The sequence below is a fragment of the Rhinopithecus roxellana genome, chromosome 9, assembly GCF_007565055.1.
Source record: "Rhinopithecus roxellana isolate Shanxi Qingling chromosome 9, ASM756505v1, whole genome shotgun sequence".
Classification (NCBI taxonomy): domain Eukaryota; kingdom Metazoa; phylum Chordata; class Mammalia; order Primates; family Cercopithecidae; genus Rhinopithecus; species Rhinopithecus roxellana.
This window is the reverse complement of record NC_044557.1, coordinates 62,493,486-62,513,742: the sequence shown is the minus strand read 5'-3', so window position 1 is coordinate 62,513,742 and position 20,257 is coordinate 62,493,486. Positions and strand designations below refer to the sequence as shown.

At 36.6% G+C, this 20,257-nt stretch overlaps 1 protein-coding gene across 1 annotated transcript in view; it reads left to right on the top strand.

Annotated features, from left to right (window-relative positions):
* STK3 (serine/threonine kinase 3) overlaps nucleotides 1-20,257 on the top strand; it is a 352,058-nt gene that overhangs the window by 176,440 nt on the left and 155,361 nt on the right. Inside the window, exon 7 of the mRNA XM_010385616.2 lies at nucleotides 19,702-19,839. Within this exon, the coding sequence (XP_010383918.1) occupies nucleotides 19,702-19,839 (138 nt within the window). The remainder of the gene's footprint in view (nucleotides 1-19,701; nucleotides 19,840-20,257) is intronic.

The window sequence follows — 20,257 nt, the reverse complement described above, 5'->3', positions numbered from 1 at the left end:
ACCATTCAACTGAATCAATGTAATGCACCATATCAACAGACTAAAGAAGAAAAGTCACATAATGTAGAAAAAAAAATTTGATGCAATTCAGAACCCATTTATGGTATTGAATGATCTCAGAATAATAAGAATAAAGATAACTTCTTCAATTTGATGAAGAATACCTATAAAAACCTTTCAGCTAACATCATAATTAATGGTAAAAGACTGAATGTTTTCCCCAAATATTGGGAACAAGAATGATGTTCACTCTCACCACTCTTATTCAGCACTGTACTGGGAGTTCTTGCCAGCTCAAAAAGGCAAGAAGTGGAAGGAAAAGACATACAGATTGGAAAGGTAGAAATGAAACCATCTCCTTTTGCAGATGATATGATTTTCTATGTAGAAAATACCAATAAATAAACTCATAGAATTGATGGGTGAGTGCAACAAGGTTTCAAGATGCAAGATAAATATGTAAAAATCAGTTGTTTTTCTATATACATTAACAGTGAATACATGAACATTAAAGTTAAAAATGCGATACAATTTACAATTGCTTAAAAAACAAAAATATGTTTAGAAACTTTACTACTCTTTTTGTCTTTTTTTGTTGTCATTTTGGAAGAGATTTGTCAATTTCTTGTGTGTGTGTGCTTTTTAAAATAGCTGTTTGTTACATTGATATTTTTAACTGTTTTCCTATTTTAAACTCTATTGATTTCTACTCTTTATTATATTCTTTCTTCTTGTCTTGCATTTATTTTTGCTTTTCTTTGTCTAGGCTCTTCAGGCAGCAGCATGTGTCCTACAAATTTTAATAGGATTTGTTGTATTTTCATTTTTATTCAGTTTAGTGAATTTTTTTAAATTTCCCTTGAGACATCTTCTTTGACCCATAGATTATTTGAAAGCATGTTCTTTAGTTTTCAAGTGCTTGATTTTCCTATTATCTTTGTTATTGATTTCTAGTGTGATTCCACTGTGCTTGGAGACTCTACTGTGTTCAGTTCTTTAAAATTTGTTGATGTATGTTTTATGCCTCGGTATATGTTCTCTCCTGGTATATGGTCCATGATTACTTGAAAGTAATAAGTACTCTGCCGTTGTTGAGGTGGGGTATTCTATAAATTTTGTTGATGATGTTGTTGATTTCTTCTGTATCTTTGCTGATTTTCTGTCTAATTGTTGTATCTCTTGTTGTTAGAGGATATTGACGTTTCTAATCATAATGGTGAATTTGTCTATTTCTCCTTTCAAGTTTTAGTTTTTGCTTCATATATTTTATAGCTTGTTGGTTGGTGTATACACATTAGTGATTGTTATGTTTTCTTGGTGAATTATGTCTCATCACTACATAATGTCCCTCTCTGTCTCTGGTAATTTTCTTTGCTGAAGTCTCCTTTATCTCTTATTAATATAGCCACTTTTGCTTTCCTTTGATTATTGTTTGCATGTTGTATTTGTTCCATCATTTTTCTTTCAACATGCCTGTATTTTCATATTCTAAGTTAGTTTCTTATATACTACATATAATTCAGTTACATTTTAAAATCTTCTTTTTCAGTTTTTGCCTTTTAATTGGCATATTTAGGCGATTTACATTTAATGTGATTATTAATATGTTATGGCTAAAGTTTTGCATTTTTAAAATTTCTGTTTTTTTTTTTTTGACTTCCTGTGGGTTACTTGAACATTTCTTAGAGTTTTGATTTATCTATAGTATTTATGAGGATATTTCTATGCAAAACTTTTTGGTGGTTTATTTGAGTATTATACTATATGTACATATATTATCACAAGGTACTGGTAAAGCTGAGGCTTTCTATTTTTACATTTGTTTCCATTATTTTCATGATTGTTCATTGAAGCATTTTTTTAAAGACTCTTAAAATATTTGTCAGATACTTCTGACATCTCTTTTTTTTTGGTGTTGACTTTTATCTTTTTTGTGTTTTTTTTTTTTTTTTTTGTCAGTTTGTGATTTTTTTGACTCTTGTTCTGATGAGTAATCTTTGGTTGAAAACAGAACCTGTTTCCCCGTTATGTTCTGAGACTCTGGATCTTATTTAAACCTTCTATTTTAGGTGGATGTTTATGACATTACTTTAGGAGGGGAAGGGAGCTCATCACTGCCAGGTAGAGTTTGTTGAAGTCCAGATTCCCCTTTTAGTCTCTGTTGCCCCATTCAAGTAGCAGGAGTGGCTCCTCATTATTGCTGAGGCAGAGTGGGGATTCTAACTCTCCATGTGTAGTCTCTGTTGTATTGGTCTTACCTAATTTCCACTTGTTAGTGAAAGTCTTAATTTAACTTTTTTCTAGTCCTCCTTAGTGGGTAGTGGGAGGCTCACTTCATTGCTGCCAGTTTGGAGAAGAAGTACAGGTTCTACTTGGTATCTACTGACACTGCTAGGGGGAGCTGTCCTTTTACTTTCCAGAGGGGTGAAATTCTTGGCTCCCTACTTGGTCTTTTCTCACCATGTCAGGAGTATTATGGGGCCATGTTATAGTCTCATGAGGATAGAACTTTAGACTGTCCACTGAGCCTTTCTGACATGGTTAGAGTGGGACTACAGTTTTTCCTGTGGTGTTTGACTGACAAAGAATGAAATTTGCCTGATTTTCTTTTTTCCATGGTGTTCTTCTCTTGGATCTTTTGGGCAGGGTTTTGTTGAAGCTTTTTTGTTTGTACCTGTTAGCTTTTTTCTGGTTGTTGGCTTCTCTGGCCCCAAGTCTGGAATATATAAGGGAAAAAGAAGATCCAGGGAAGTCATCAGTTATGTTCCTGGGGTTCCAAGATCCCTAGCTGTTATGCCTTCTCTCCATCTTTCGTGTGTGTGTGTGTGTGTGTGTGTGTGTGTGTGTGTGTGTGTGTATAAGAATCTATATATATATATGGATTGATATATGTAAATAGAATTGATATATACGTGTATATATAGAATTCATATGTATATATATTTAGAAACAGTGGTCTTGAACTGGTCTTGAATTCCTGGTTTCAAGCAGTCCTCCCCACTCAGCTTCCCAAGAGGCTGGGATTATAGGCATGAGCCACTGTGCCCAATCCAGATCTTCATATGCTTGTTTATTCATAGTGTCCATGGTATTTGGTTGTACTTAATGAGAGAAATAGGAAAATGTACATCTACTCTTCCTAGAAGCAGAAGTTACATATAGTTTTTAAACAGCAATGACTTTCTAATTTATGGAATTTTAGATGAAATATAAAATATAGTGACATACATACACATATATAAATATATAAATGTCTATTATATGTGTATATATATATTTTATATACTGTATATGTATTTGTTATTTAGCAAGGGGAACAGTTTGATTTTGTTGCCTGGAGTTGGCCCCTGAATTAGTTTTCATAGTTTCTTCCATTCTGTTTATGAACTCTGTCTCTAAAAATGGTAAGTTTTTATTCTCCAAACTTGTGCTAAATGTAGTGGGAGTTTGGATCCATACTGTTTGATTCATGCAGTGATTTTTTGACCCTTGATACACCTTAGACTCATATAGGAATTTTTTTTTTAAAACAACCAACCTAGGCCTAGACAACACCAGATTCTTTGGGCTGGGTTCAGGGAATAAGCCAATTTAGAATGCTTCCCAGGTGATTCTAATATGTAGCCAGTGTTAAGAACCAACGGCATAGAGTTTGGAATTGGGTAGTTGCTTGTGAATCATAAAGGTTTCTTAAAGAAATTTGAAGTTAGAAACTAATACATGAATATTTTTTATCATTTTAATTAACTTATGAATTAACCTAGAATCTAAGGGTTTGTTTATCTGGCAATTGTATTTGGCCAAGGCTGTAGATTAAGCCTTCTTTTCCCTAGGCAAGAAAATGAGGGGCTTTGTTGACAGATATCTTTTCTTTCTAAAACTTACTATTTACTATTAAATTTCACACCAGATTTCTGAGATCAATTGTTTTTTTTCTGATTGTAGACTTTGATATGATATATGTCTGTGTGTCTTTAATTACAAACTTCATATTTTCAGTTGTTTCTTTTTTGTTCTTCATATATTTTTTGTTATTAATTTTGATTTTCTTAATTCTAGTTTACATTGACTTCTATTATAGATTTTTGTGAAATTGATTTGTACTGGACGTTATACTGTTTTGGGACCAGAGCCTCATTTATTGCGTCATATTCTTGCTATCTTAGGACTAGTATATTGTTTTATCATAATTCAATCATAGGAGCTCTGTGCTGACCTCTGCTTGTTTAGCTTTAACCCAGTTCTTTGCATCAGTTTGAGTTCATAGGCGTTTGTGTAAACATCTGCTTAAGTTTTGTAGTCTATATTAGATATGACTGGATTTTGAGTGATGTGTTCTTCATAATGAGCATTTTTATAGTTTTGCTATGTTTTGATTATTTGATTAACTTTCACAGATTCTGTAACAACTTAGTCTTTGCACTTTGGTTGTAAAGTGTGACATAATATTTTAACTTGAATCAGGATGATTTTATGCTAAATGATAATTTTGAGGATAGTATGTCAATTATAGGCACTAGGCCCGGGTAACTGGAGCCTTTGCCCAAAGATTATACCCTGCATGGGCCATGCTACATCCCTGTGCTAGAGCCCATAGTTTTCCCTCCTAGACCATGCTCTGCATACCCAGGATCCCAGGATTCCCCATTTAAATGGTCTTGAGCCTATGCAGGCATCTTCCCTGCTTTTCCTCATTAGGACAGACTACACCAGGTTAGTGGTAGACAAGACACAGCTATTGCAAGGGTGGCATATGGTGGTGGGGGCATTGGGATAGATCTAAGACGTGTGTGCTGCACTGTTTTAAGAGTCAGAGGTGGGAATAGAATAGAAAGAAAATTGATGCTATTGATTTACTTCGTATTGAATTGAATTATTGTTGCACTTTGGTAAAATGAAGCTAGGCAGTATTGCATATAATATTCTGATCTTTTAATAGTACTTCATGGTCTTGAACTTCTTGTCCTTGGAACCTTTTACCAGATGATACAAAAGCTGCTAATGACTAGTATTAATTTATCTCCCTAATCTTATGGTCAAATTATAATAAGTTATATTTCATGAATCATTTTTTCATTTCATTTTTTCCCATTTTGTAATCATATGTTTTTTTTTCTGTTTTGAAGCATTTTGGTACATTCCAGATAGTTCCTTTGGATGGGGGGTATTGGGTCTTCTTTCTGGCTTTTAAAGCTGATTCATTTTCTGTTTTATTCCTAAGATAAGTTACTATGAAAGTTTTCTTCCAGATTCTTAATTTTATCATGCTTCTGAAATTGTTTTGATAGTGCATGCAGTTAGTTTGTCTGATATATGTCAATTATTATTATTATTTTTTTTTTTGAGACAGAGTCTCACTCTGTCGCCCAGGCTGGAGTGCAGTGGCACGATCTCTGATCTCGGCTCACTGCAAGCCGCGCCCCCCAGGTTCACACCATTCTCCTGCCTCAGCCTCCTGAGTAGCTGGGACTATAGGCGCCCACCACCATGCCCGGCTAATTTTTTGTATTTTTAGTAGAGACAGGGTTTCACTGTGTTAGCCAGGGTGGTCTCCATCTCCTGACCTCGTGATCCTCCCGCCTCGGCCTCCCAAAGTGCTGGGATTACAGGCAGAGCCACTGCACCCAGTCAATTATTTCTAACATTTTGTCTTCCCTTAAGTTTTCTGATACATGCAAGGCAATTAGTTCATCAGCTTTATTTTTCAATCTGTTTTATTGATGTTTTTGTACTGTCTTCTTATTTTTCCTGAATTTCTTGTAGTTGTTCTAGTATTTTTCCAGTCTTACCTTTTGTTTTGTTCTTTTTATAATATGTAAATGTTTATGATCCATTATTTATTGTTATAGGTAATGCGGTGTCAAGTATATATTGTACCATATTTCAGATGAGATCCTTTATTTAAAGAGCTGAGATAAAAATTTCATGGCTTAAGTGGCATCTAAACCATACTCTTTTTTTTTTTTGAGGAGTTATTATGCTGTTAAAATGCCTAGACTTATTCTAAAATTAAACATTAAAAGGCCTTATCTCCAAACTTATTTAACATTTAAAATATTATTTTATTCACTATTCTTAGTAAAGTTTCACTCTTATTCCATTATTCTGAAATATATAACTTAATATGCAGAGCCCTCTTCTTTGTCAGGGCAGAAATTTAGGTAATCAGTGAGGTAGTATGAACATAATGCTTGCAGAAGGGTTGTGGTTGTGTATTTTCTAAGGAAGATCAGTTGGCTACCCAGACAAGATCACAGAGAGCAGAATTTATTATTCAAGACTGATCTGCCAATGTAATAAATATGGAACTGTCTCATAGGATGGACTTAACCAAGTTCACTGGTATACAAATCAAAATTCCAATTTATTACTTTAAAAATATTTAACCCTCAAGTAATCAGATGTTCATCACCATATTCTCTTCTGAAGTCAGTTTTACATGGGAATCCAAATTTTGACCAGAAGGCTGTCAGGTGAAAATGGTTACTAGAATCAGGTGATTAGTTGTATGATCTTATTGACTGCTGCATCAAGCTATGCTCATCTGTCTCTACCACTTGAATTTATGTATTGCAAGAACCAGGTATGTTTTTTAGTGGTCCAGGGCATCCTCTTCTTGGACAGGATGGAGACACATTACCAATTTTGTTTCTCTGGATGTTCTTTTGATGTCTTGTGAACCATGTCTCTTCATTATTTTTTCAGGCATGTTAAAATACAGTTACTTGGAAAAAATAAACTATATACCAAATTTTATCTCTGTTAAAATTTCAAATATGTAAAAAAGAAAACAAATTAGAAGGACATAATATAAAGTGAAACAAGTTTGTGGTACCGTTGCTGGTGAACATGCATCAAACAGGAGAAAATATTCCTGTTAGTTTCCCTAGTTTGCATTCACTATAGAATAGTGGTTTTCAGGCTTTTTGATCTGAGCAGTCCTTTTCATTTTAAATAATTGAGGATCCAAGAGCTTTTGTTTATATGAATCTTACCAGTATTACTGCATTGAGAATTAAAACTGAGAAAATTAAAAATATCTATTCATTAATTCATTTAAAAATAATTCTGTTACCTAAGTTAACTTAAGTAATATATTTTTATGAAAAATCACTATTTTCATAAAAATAATGAGCAGATGGCTTAATAGAAGATAGTTGAATTTTTTTTTATTTGTGAGTGTTGTAACACATTATTTCGATGGAAATGTATTTAAAAATCTGGCTTAACACATATGTGATATGTGATTAAGATAAAGCAATATTCTAATAATTTTTTTCTGGTATTTATGATATTCTTCCTTTGATACTACACCAAAATTCAACAGTGATAATTTTCTAAAGATTAATTCCAGTATTAGAATCTGAAACCATAGTAGTGAGTTTTTCTATTTTGTTACATTAAAATCTATTTCTCTATCTTGTACTTGGAATGGATTTTTATTCATATGTGAATGGGTAATGTCATGTATTTGTCATTTGGAAAAATCAGAAAAGTTTCTAAATACTAGGAAACTGTTAAGTTCATGGTGGCAGATAGAAGCTTTTGAAAATTTGGCTTTTCAACTGAAAGCTTAAATTTTATAATTGTTATCAAAAACCATCTGTGTTTCCATGATGTTATAGGCTCAGTTGGTTCATTTTTGAGAAAATGTCTGCCAAGTATCCAAATCTGAATAATCAAAGTTTATCTCTCAGTTTTTCTTTCAAATGAAAAAGATGATTCATGAAAAAAGCTGTAGTTCAGCTTGCAATTTAATCACAGATAATTTTCCTTGAGACAACCATTGTACTTCATTATGTAGCAGGTATAGTTTATGCATATTTCTCATTTCACTACAAGATGCTAAAAAGATTTGCTAAGAAGAGTATTTTTTTAAATCAAGGGTTTTCTTAATCAAAAGTGTCTTTTTTGTGAATTCGCAAATTCAAAAAAATTGTGTATGCATGACAATGAAGAATACAATGATTACAGTTTTGTTCAACTGTATTCATTGGTGCTAGGGAGCCAGCAATTTTATCTGTCATTGCTTTTGTACCTGTAGTGCAAATGTCAATTGAGAGAAAAAGGAAAAGAATGTCTTAGTGTTTTTATGAAAAAAGATTTGACTTGGTAGATCCCTGAAAGAGCCCTGTGAAGGAGTTCATGAACTACACCTCGAAAACCACAACTGTAAAGAAAAGCTGTTAGAGAAACAGTATTTTTCACCTTTGTCTAAAAAGTACTTCTTATATCGCTTGGTTATCAATTTCACTATTTTGCTGTACTTGACAAACAGTGAAAATACATTTGAATACCACCTGAATTACAGTATTCTATTTCAACACAAATTGAGTGTACTGTGGTTCTGTTCTGCTGCTAACCATCCAGAGTTAGCTCAGACCCCACAAGTTCAAGGGCGTGATCCCTAACATGACCATTCTTCAGATACCAGCTACACTTAATTGGTCCCTAGGTTACCCATACTTCTGACTAAATGGTTATACATTTAGCAGTTCCTTTGCTCCCCTCAAGTTTGATAACTTGCTAGAATGACTGGCAGAACTCAGGAAAGAACTATACTTAGAATAACCGGTTTATTATAAAGGATGCTAATTAGGAGGACCAGTCAAATGAAGGGACTCATATGATAGTGTCTCAGAGGGAACACAGAGCCTCTGTGACTTCCTCTTGTACAGTCAGGACATGTGAATGTGTTTGCCAACCAGGAGGCTCTGCTAAGCCTGGATGTACAGAGCTTTTACTGGGTTTTCGTTAAGTAGAAATGATTGGTTAAATCTTTGGCCATTTGTTTGAGCTCAGTCTTTCATATCTGCTCACCAGAGGTCAGGCAGCTAAATATCCTAACCTGCTGATTACATGCTTATTCTTTCTGCTGGCCATCCTGTATCCTGAAGCTATCTAGGGGCGTGACATGAGTCAACTCCTTAGCATAACAAAGCCATATCTATCTCTGGAAATTCCATGGGCTTTTGCAGCCTCTTGGAAAAGAACTTCAAAAGTGTTCAGAACACTGCAAAAGAGAAATGTTGTGTTGGACTTCTAAGGAGGCTGGGTAAAGAGACCTGATTAATACTCTGTATTGCCAATCCCTTACCCTTTTTTTTGAGGTCTGGAGTCAGTGTGTGGTAATGTTCAACCACCCATCTTAAACCATGAGGTAAACTGGAAGGTGGAGACCACATACTGATGGCACTACAGCACTTGATAGTTATGGTAACTAGCCTGATACTGCCCATTTATGGAGATAACAGTTTCTTCAAGCAATTCTCCTGCCTCAGCTTCCCAAGTAGCTGGGATTACAGGCACCCACCACCACACACCTGGCTTATTTTTATATTTTTAGCAGAGACGAGTTTTTGCCATGTTGGCCAGGCTGGTCTCAAACTCCCGACCTCAGGTGATCCGCCTGCCTTGGCCTCCCAAAGTGCTGAGATTACAGGCATGAGCCACCACACCCGGCCACAAACACATCTTTCATGGCCAGAGCAGGAGGAAGAGAGAAAGGGGGAAGGTGCTACACACTTTTAAAATAACCACATCTTATGAGAACTCACTATCATGAGAACAGCACCAAGGGGATGATACTAAACTATTGATGAGAACTCCATCCCCATGATCCAGTCACCTCCCATCAGGCCCCACATCTAACACTGGGGATTACAATTTGACAGGATATTTAAGTGGGGTCACAGAGCCAAGCCATATTGTACTTCTAACCTGAAGAGCTGTAAGATAATAAGCTTCTGTAAACTGCTACGTTTGTGATAACTTACTACAGCAGAAATAGAACACTAGTATAGATGGATAGTTGGGGGCAGGGGGAAGACAGAGAGACAGGAAGTAAGAGAGGAAGAAGTTGTTATCACCACAAATGGGCAGGCAGATGTTACAGTGAACCAAGATCATGCCACTGCACTCCAGCCTGGGTGGCAAGAGCAAAACTCTGCCTCAGAAAAAAAGATGTGCTTGCTTCCCCTTCACCTTCCACCACGATTGTAAGTTTCCTGAGGTCTCCCTGGAACAGAAGCTGCTATGCTTCCTATACAGCCTGCAGAACCATGAGCCAATTAAACTTCTTTTCTTTATAAATTACCCAGTCTCAGACATTTCTTTATAGCAATGTGAGAATAGACCAGTACAGAAAATCAGTGCCAAGGAGTGGGGCATTGCTGTAAAGATACCTGAAAATATGGAAGCACCTTTGAAAGTGGGTAACAGGCAGAGGCTGGAAGAGTATGGAGGGCTCATAAGAAGACAGGAAAATGAGGGAAAGTTTGGAACTTCCTAGAGATTTGTTAACTTGTGACCAAAATATTGATAGTGTTATGGACAATGAAATCCATGTTAAAGAGGTCTCAGATGGAGATAAGGAACTTACTGGGAACTGGAGCAAATGTCACCTTTGTTATGCATTAGCAAAGAACCTAGTGGCATTGTACTGCTGCCCTGGGGATCTGCAGATCTTTGAACTTGAGACTGATGATTTAGGGTATCTGGCAGAAGAAATTTCTAAGCAGTAAAGTGTTCAGGAGGTGACCTGGCTGCTTCTAACAACCTATGCCCATATGCATGAGCAAAGAAATGTTGTAAAACTCGAACTTGTATTTAAAGTGGAAGCAGAATATAAAAGTTTGAAAAATTTGCAGCCCAGCCATGTGGTAGAAAAGAAAAGCTCATTTTCAGAGGAGCAATTCAAGCCAGCTGCAGACATTTTCATAACTAAAAGGAAAGCAACAGTTGAGACTTGGGAACCCCAGCCTAGATTTTAGAGGAGGTATGGGAAAGCCTGAATGTCCAGGCAGAAGTCTGCTGTAGGGCTGGAGCTTTCATGGAAAACCTCTACTAGGGCAATGCAGAGGGGAAGTATGGAGTTAGAATCTTTACTGGAGTACTGCCTGGTGGAGCTGTGAGAAGAGGGCCACCATCCTCCAGACCCCTCCAGATAGAGCTACCAGTAGCTTGCACCATGCACCTGGAAAACCCATAGGCACCCAATGCCAGCCCATGAGAGCAGCCTCAGGGGCTGAACCCTGCAGGGCCATTGGGATGGAGTTGCTGAAGGCTTTGGAGCCCATGCCTTTTATCAGTGTGCCCTGGATGTGGGACATTAAGTCAAAGGAGATCATTTTGGAGCTTTCCAAAATATCCTGTCTAACACAGATCTCACTAGGCTACATCTGAAGTGGTGGCAGGGCTGCTTTTTTTATCCCGGAGTGTCTCAGAGAGATTTTGTTTCCTTACTTTTTCAAGCTTCTAAAGGCTGCCCACATTCTTTGGCTCATGGCCCTCTTCCTTTATCTTCAAAGCAGCATTATTTGAAGACTACTTCAAAGCAGACCATTCTTTCACACTCACATCTCTCTCTGACTCTCCTGGCTCTCTCTTCCACTTTTTAGGACCCTTCTGATTACATTTGGCTGCCTAGATAATTTAGGATAATTTCTCCACCTCAAGACTTTTAATCTTATCTTCAGAATCCTTTTTTGCCATGTTAAGTAACATATTCACAAGTCCGAGGATTAGAACGTAGACATCTTGGGGGACGGGGGCATTATTCATTCTATCTCTCTATATCATCTTTCCCCCTTCCCTTCCCTTCCCTTCCCTTCCCTTCCCTTCCCTTCCTCTTTCCCTTCCCTTCCTCCTTCCCTTCCCTTCCTCCTTCCCTTCTCTTCCTCCTTCCCTTCCCTTCCTCTTTTCCTTCCCTTCCCTTCCTCTTTCCTTTCCCTTCCTCCTTCCCTTTCCCTTCCTCCTTCCCTTCCCTTCCTCTTTCCTTTCCCTTCCTCCTTCCCTTCCCTTCCTCCTTCCCTTCCCTTCCTCCTTCCCTTCCCTTCCCTACCTCCTTCCCTTCCCTATCTCCTTCCCTTCCCTTCCTCCTTCCCTTCCCCCTCCCCTTCCCTACCTCCTTCCCTTCCCGCTTCCTCCTTCCCTTCCCGCTTCCTCCTTCCCTTCCCTTCCTCCTTCCCTTCCCGCTTCCTCCTTCCCTTCCCCCTTCCTCCTTCCCTTCCCTTCCCTACCTCCTTCCCTTCCCTACCTCCTTCCCTTCCCTTCCTCCTTCCCTTCCCCCTTCCTCTTTCCCTTCCCCCTTCCTCCTTCCCTTCCCCCTTCCTCCTTCGCTTCCTTCCCAGGCCCCACTTCCAGCATTGAGGACCACATTTCAACATGAGATTTGGAAGGGACAGATATCCAAACTCAAGTATCCATTGGTGTTCCTTGCCTGAATTGATCACTAAATTACGTTGAGGGTGTAATATGTTGATACTCTATTTCAGTTACTGTGTGTTTTTAGAATTTTTCTATAAAGAATAGCTTTTCTTAAACTCTTTGAAAAATAACATCATAGGCCAGGTGCGGTGGCTCACACCTGTAATCCCAGCACTTTGGGAGGCCAAGGTGGGCAGATCACTTGAGGTCTGGAGTTTGAGATTAGCCTGGCCAATATGGTGAAACCTCGTCTCTACTAAAAATGTGAAAAATAGGCAGGCGTGGTGGCAGGCACCTATAATCACAGCTACTTGGGAGGTTGAGGCATGAGAATGGCTTGAACCTGGGAGGTGGAAGTTGCAGTGAGCCTAGATCGTGTCATTGCACTCCAGCCTGGGTGGGTGACAGTGAGACTCCATCTCAAAAAAAAAAATCACGTAGACTAATTTTTTAAAATTTGTTACTATCAGTTATAGTCTATATGCCTAGTGTAATTATTATTATTTTGATGCTCAAATTATCCTAAATTTGGTTATTTGTATGTCCTTTTGACATAATACCATTAATCTTTTGAGTGTTTTCTTAACCTTCTGGCCCAGCAAGATACCAAAGCTAACCTTATGATTTCCCTATTTTGCCTTTGAAATGAGTCATTTCCTCAAGGAGCATAGGTTGCTTTTACTGGCGATTGGCATTTTAGAAGCCAAGATTGGGATACCCAGTGTGTTCCTTGTTACAGGTGTCCACTATCTTTAGATATATTTGGTACTTCCAAGTTCTTAGACTTTTTTTTTTTCCAGTTATTTGGAGGGAATTGATGTGCTTCTTACTGATTTCTCAGATCTTTTGAGTCAGTTATGACTCTTTCATCTACTTTCTATTTCCAAAATTTTATTGCTATCTCTTATTTTCTATTGCCCTTCTGACTTTGGAGGTTTAAGTCTTTTTAAAATTCTTACTCTACTTTAGCAGGATTTTGGGGAAGGAGTTGACGTAAATCAGTATGTTCAAGTCACCATACTGAACTGGATGTCTTTATATCAACACTCTCAATATAAATTTAGATTTTACTATGGCGAAGTACTATGCCTAATGCAGTTGACATACAAAACTTAAGTGATTGTATCGTCTGTTTGGGTTGCTATAACAAAATACCTAGACTGGGTAATTTTGTACAAAAGATATGCATTGCTCACAGTTCTGGAGGCTTGAAAGTTCAGGATCTAGGTGCTAGCAGATTTGGTGTCTAGTTAGGGCTTGTTCCTCATAGATGGCACCTTCTATGTGTCCTTATTTGGCAGAAGGGATTAGATGGTTCTGTAGGGACTTGTTTATGAAAGCATTAATTCCATTCACAAAGGTGGAGCCCTCATGACCTAATCACCCCGCAAAGGCCCCACCTTCTAATACTATCACATTGGTGATTTGCTTTCAACGTAAGAATTTTGCAAGAGACAAACATTCAGACAATAGAAGACATTGTTTTGCCTTCAAGTAGTTTCCATGTTATCCAGGGCATTTAGAGGATAAGTTTATAACTAATCAGAGTACAAGATTAAAATATGGAAAGCTCTGAAGTTGAAATATTAAAGAGTGCTAACACTTGTCTTGTATTTTATATTTTAGAATAGTGGTACTCCATGTTACTCGCATATTAGAATTGCTTGGGAGATGTGAGAAAATATTGTACCTTGTCACCACCCCAGATCAGTTAAATCAGATTCTTTTATGGCTGATAACTTAAGTTCTACAAGTGCTGAACTTCTGATGTGATCCAGTTAGTATTAGTGATTTCTTTCTTTATGGGAAACAAGATGCCTTTGGCTCACCTTGTAATTTTCCTGCCCTATATCTGACGTAAGTCAGTTTCTCTCACAGCTCCATGAGGTTTCACAGCTCCATGAGGTTTCAGACTTCACGACTTAGAAGATGCTGGTCTCCTTTCTGTGCTTCACTGACTCACTCGTTATTTATGACTCAGCTGAAATCTCATCTTCCCATACCCTTCTAGCTCACATACCCATTTGGGCTAAGTCGTCTTTTGTAATATCCATTGCTCACATGTATTTGAGCACTTACACTATTTTATTAAAATGATTTCATATGCATTTTTGTATTCCATTAGACTCTAAATTTCTTGAAGAAGTTAATATATTGCAGGTATGGATATATTTGTGTGCTTACAAAAGTCAGTTGAACTGATCATAGGACTTCTATCTGAGAGAGTGAAATTTATGATAAAGTTCTTTCAGTGTTGGCTTTTGTTCACTTTTACTTTTCTCTACAGCCATGTTTTATGATATTGTTGAATTGTATTAAAGGGATATTATATTTCAGTCTTCAAAGATGGTTAAGATTTAACTGGAAGCAATTGAGTATATTAAATAGTGCATGAGTAAGAGGTGGTTGTGGGGCAGACTAGAATAGGTGACAGCTTGCGGGGTGGTATCAAATGAAGCTGTTGCAGTTGCAAGTATAATTTTTTAGATACTTTTAAATATATATATATATATATACATAATATATATATATTAAATAAAGTCAGGATCTCCTTGTGTTGCATAGGCTTGTCTTGAGCTCCTGGGCTCAAGCGATCCTCCTCCCTCAGCCTCTCAGCTCAGGGACTGCAGGCATGAGCCACTTTGCCTAGCTGCAAGTGTAATTTTTAAAAGTTAAAAAAAAATTAAAAAGCCATCATAGTAAAAATAAATTTTAAAGACACTTATACAATCTTGTACATAATTGCTGCTATGAATTGACAGTTTAAATTTTTAAGATTCTATATCATCTTTTAGTTTTTATTGCTGCATACTAGTCGTTTTTATGTGAAAGCAGTCTTTACTGTTTTACTCCCTCATTTTTGCTTTTTAAGAACTGTTCTTTGTGGTTTTGTAATTCACACGTTTGTCACTTTTTATGGCAATATGTTACTTTATGTTATTCATATATAGTTTACTTAGCACCCTCAATTGTTTGGCTTTTTTTTCTTCAGTTTTCTACTGTTAAAGATAGTAAAACTATAATCATCTTTGTTACAAATACTTTTCCATTTTTTTCTAGAGACTGAATGTATATAACAGAGCCTTTATCTTAAAATTATGTGCAGCAGAAATTTAATGGAAATGTAGAGGTAATGTGAGGTAGCATATGCTAAGGAATCAAACTTGAGTTCTAATTTTGACATTCAGTTTACTAGCTGTGTGATCTTGAATGAGCTAGCTTACTCTTGTGAGCCTCAGTTGTAAAATTAGGTTAATAATAGCTCATATTATTGAGCATTTACAATTGTAGCAGGCATTATTCTAAGTGTTTTACATGTATTAATCTATTTAAAATTCAGAACAGCCTTAACATTCGCATATTAAGATGTGGGAACAGAGGCATAGAGTAAATAGGTCAGATAGTTACCAGTAATGGTGCTGTTATGTACCCAGTGCCGTCTAGAGCTGGTTCTCTTATTTGCTTTGTACTGCCAGAATACCAGCTGCACCCTCTCCCTTAATTTGGTTTCCAGGCTGGCACATTGGCCTTTCTTGGCCAGATTAATGATTGCTATTGGAGCTGGAGTGAATTGTGAGTTCATGGTGCCAATACTTTAACTCTGTGCTTACTGTGGAAACATTATTATAGGAGAAATATTCACTTTAGATTTACTGTTCTCTTCAAAATTTCTGTATATTTCATATTTGCTTTTGAGGAAGTGGTGATAAAAATTTAGATTCACTTTTTTTTTTTTTTTAGGCGGAGTTTCCCTCTTGTTGCCCAGGCTATAGTGCAATGGTGTGATCTCGGCTCACTGTAACTTCCGTCTTCCAGGTTCAAGCAATTCTCCTGTCTCAGCCACCTGAGCGGCTGGGATTACAAGTGCCTCCCACCACGCCTGGCTAATTTTTGTTTTTTGGGAGAGACAGGGTTTCACCATATTGGCCAGGCTGGTCTCGAACTCCTGGCCTCAGGTAATCCACCTCCCTCAGCCCCCCAAAGTGTTGAAATTACAGGCGTGAACCACTGTGCCCGGCCTAGATTCACATTTTTATATAAACATCTAAAAGGTCTTTTCCTATCCTTCCCTCTTTTTCCTCTTCTCCATCCCTTTTCTAACTAGCAATTTGTTTAGTATAATTTTACCCTTCAATTGCTAGGCAGTTAGAGTGCCAAGGTTTTTTAATACCCGGTAAAGAGTGCCAGGGTCTTTTTATACCTGGTAAGGGACCTGATAAACATCCAGTTCAACCTCCTTACTTGGAAAAAAAAACCAAAATGATACTAAAGCCACACAGTCAGGTAGTGATTTAGAACTCAAGCCAGTTTTTCTGTCTTATGTCCAGTATTGGCCTCATCACATTGTACCGTTTGCTTTTATTTGTACTGTCTTTTATAAATTAGTGTAATTACTTTATTTCCTTTCCAGAAATTATTTTTAAATTGTATTTAGCTTATTACCTGTATATTATGTTTGCTGTCAGGAAACAGTTATATTTGTTACTTCTTTGTAGTTTTATAGTGTTTTCTCATCCTTTATCTCATTTATTTGTTGTGAAGATAACCTTTTGCTCATATATCTGAGGTTCTTAAATAATGGTATGAATTTCTTTGTTATTCTGGCATGCCCATCACTTCTATACATTCACAAACTCAGCTGCTGTAGATTCAGACATGTGTTGACTCATTCCACTGAGATTATAAAGTTCAGTCATTGTAACTTCTCATTTTCAACCCTTTCCACATCTCCTGGGTACTCCTGCAGTCTAAGGCATGACATTTCAGGCATGAAGATAATTAGTTGTTTTGAAGCACCTAGATTTCTTGGCCTCTTAAACTACTTGTGATCAGAGTAGTTCTTTTAGAAACATAATCAGAGGTTTGGTATGTAGTTAAGCAACACATTGTGTAGAAACAAACACAAGGATAATCATGTCATTTATTTTACTAACATTCTTCAATCAAAATGGTGTTAGAGATAAGATAAATTATATGGCTGTAATGTGTGTCCCTGTGATTTGGTTGGTGGCAAGGGAATGAATTGTTAGTCTAGAGTGAACCACTGATTGCCAAAACTTTCTATAGAAGGGGCCTATTACCTAATCAACTCATATGAAACCTGGAGATTCTTAAGAGGATCCTCTGTTGTTCCTTATTAGGTTAAATTAGTTAAATTAGTACAGTAAGGCTGGCAAGAAAATCTGTTATTGATGATCTAACCTTAAAAAATGGAAATACATGGCATAGTGGTTTTCCTGGAGACATTTTGGTATAGATCATACGCTAAGACTTATTTGTTTGGACTGTATGCTTGGTGTTCATGCTTGTTCAATGCATATTTGAGGGTAGACTGTGACATTTGAGGTTCACTTTATGAGAGTACTGGGTAAATAAGAGTTAGAGTTAAGCTTTTTATCCTTGGGTTTCTAATAGCTACTGCTAAGGTGAGCCTTATATGTTAAGATTATCTGAAGATAAGACTGCAACTCATTGCCTCAAAGTTCAAAGGAGAGCATTGGCTTCAAGGACATAAATCACTGTGTTATCCCCCAGTTTACAACAGAAGTGCAGATGAACAATATTTATCTAGACAATCTAGTGTAATTTACCTGTAGTTTGAGGTCAGTCTATATAGGGGCTCATGTAAGTCCTTTGAACTGTTTTGCAGAGATGAGAGTTCAAATTTATTTTTATTCTCTAGTTGGAAGTAGCAGGTGGTTTTGTGTGCCTTTTCTAGCAGCTGCTTTTAACCCCATTTTACTCATTTTTTAAAGCCTTATTAGGTTCTGCCTCAACTGTGGAGCCGTCTGAGTTTCATTAGGTTATTTGCAGGCAGAATTTCATTGTTTGGCACTCTGTTGTTTGCTATTTGTTTCATATGTGTTTGTTTTTTTCTCCACAAGTTAACTGTGAGCTCTGGGGGTCTGAGATATGTATCCTATTTAAAATCTGTAATAGCCAGGTTTACAATATCTGATATTTAAAGGGACCATCACATAAAGTAGATAATTGAGCCAGGCTAGATAGGGCTCATGCAAAAGGAAGAACATATGTCCTAGTTTAAATGAGCCTAATTACAGCAGATTCATACCTTGTGGCAATGTGAGATTGATGTTGTCTGAACGAAATAGGTCCACTGGCACTATTTGGCCTGTGGCCCTTTGTTTTGATACCTCTAAATTAAGCATTGTTCTGAACACACAAAAATGCTTTATAAATATTTGATTGAAAGATGTTTATTGTTTTATAATACTGGCTACACTGCTTTTGAAAGACGACCATAGATGTAATAAGTATAGCATGACGTGAGGTACACAAAAATATTCTAATCTATTAAAGAATTTACCTTTTATGAAAGAAGATGCATATACTGGTAAAAGGATTGACTCTTAACCTATAATCAACAGACTTGGATATTGAGTCTTTGCTGCTGTGTCCACAGAAAGTCCCTTGGTTCACTTTCCAAGTTAGAAACCAATGATAATGCATTGTAGTAAATGGCTGCATATTCTGAGGGCATTCAAAAAAATGATATAGGGAATTATTAAAATACCTGAGTACCTTGCAATTTAAGGTACCTATTTCTTATTTCTTGAATTCTGGAGTAATTTTTCATGCTTCCCTTTTTCACCTCTCCAAAACAATATTATTAGCAGGTACTCTTGGTTCCTCCTTTGAAGTATCTCATGCTTCATTTCTTCCAAAACATTTTATTACTCACGTTGGGACATCTACATTAGCCCCCTAACTGACTTTTGTATTTCATATTTAGAATGTCTTCAGGTTTTTGTTTTTGTTTTTTTAATCTACTTCTTGGGTCATAAACATACTCAGATTAAAAGCAAAAGCATACCAGGGTGACTCTCTAGGAGGCGAGAGATGAGATGGAGTCTTTCTGTGGTTTTTGAATTTTGAGCTATCTGAATGTATTGTCATTACCACTAAATTATTAGTACTGAATCATTAGTGATAAATTAAAGTAGTGTATTACTTTGAAATTTTTCATTTGAAATTTTGACTCGTATTTAAAAAGAAATAAAAGTCTTGGCACTATCAAGTATTATTTCATATTATAGCAGTAATTTTACTTAAATATTCTGGATTGCAAAAGCAAATTGGACTCCTACTACCCATTTGAAGCAGCAGTACTTATATAAAACTGAAACGAAGTAAATCTGGCACGTAGTAGCAAAATTTGGGAATATATCTGTTTAGGGAATATTGTTAGTGGGTCAGAAATGTAGTCTTCTTTGGAGACTGATAAAAAAAGTAATAGGTAAAATAAAGAATGATGTGCTCAATGAGCTACAATTCAAATAGAGGAAATTTAATGGGAAATGATTACATTAGGAGCAGATGGATTGGCTTCCTGAATTTCAGACTTACTGGAAATCCTAGAACAGCTTAAATTTGTTTTTCAAATTTAGAGTCTGATAAAAAGATAAAGAGATTTGTTTATTTGATTGTGCTACTGTGATTCTTACTGTCTTTTGGATATTTCCTTTGCACTAGGCTATTTTTATGATTCCCACAAATCCACCACCGACATTCAGAAAGCCAGAACTTTGGTCCGATGATTTCACCGATTTTGTTAAAAAGTGTTTGGTGAAGAATCCTGAGCAGAGAGCTACTGCAACACAACTTTTACAGGTCAGTGCTTGTGCCTCGAAAGGAAGGATATTTTCTTCATACCTTTCAGCTTTCTGACATTGGCCAGAATTGCTGTGTGTTTCATAACTGATTTCTAAAGATGTAAATCTCCATTCCCCTCCTCTTACCTCTCCTCTTTGTTCTCTTCTTTTCTTTCTTCCCCTCTCATCCCCTCATTCCCTGCAGTGTTGTTTTAAAACAAAATTTCCAAAGCATTTTCCTTTCAGAAAGGAATCTTTGTCTTCATAGTTACGATTTCTCATGTTTTTTTTCCTTCTGTTCCTTGACTCAGCATTTATCCTTTGACTTTTTGCTCCACTATAAAATATGTAAGTACAAGATCCCTGGACTCCTTGAAGGGTTTATCACATTGTAAATATCACTTACAGGATTATCTAAAGGAAGAGCTTCAGAGTTT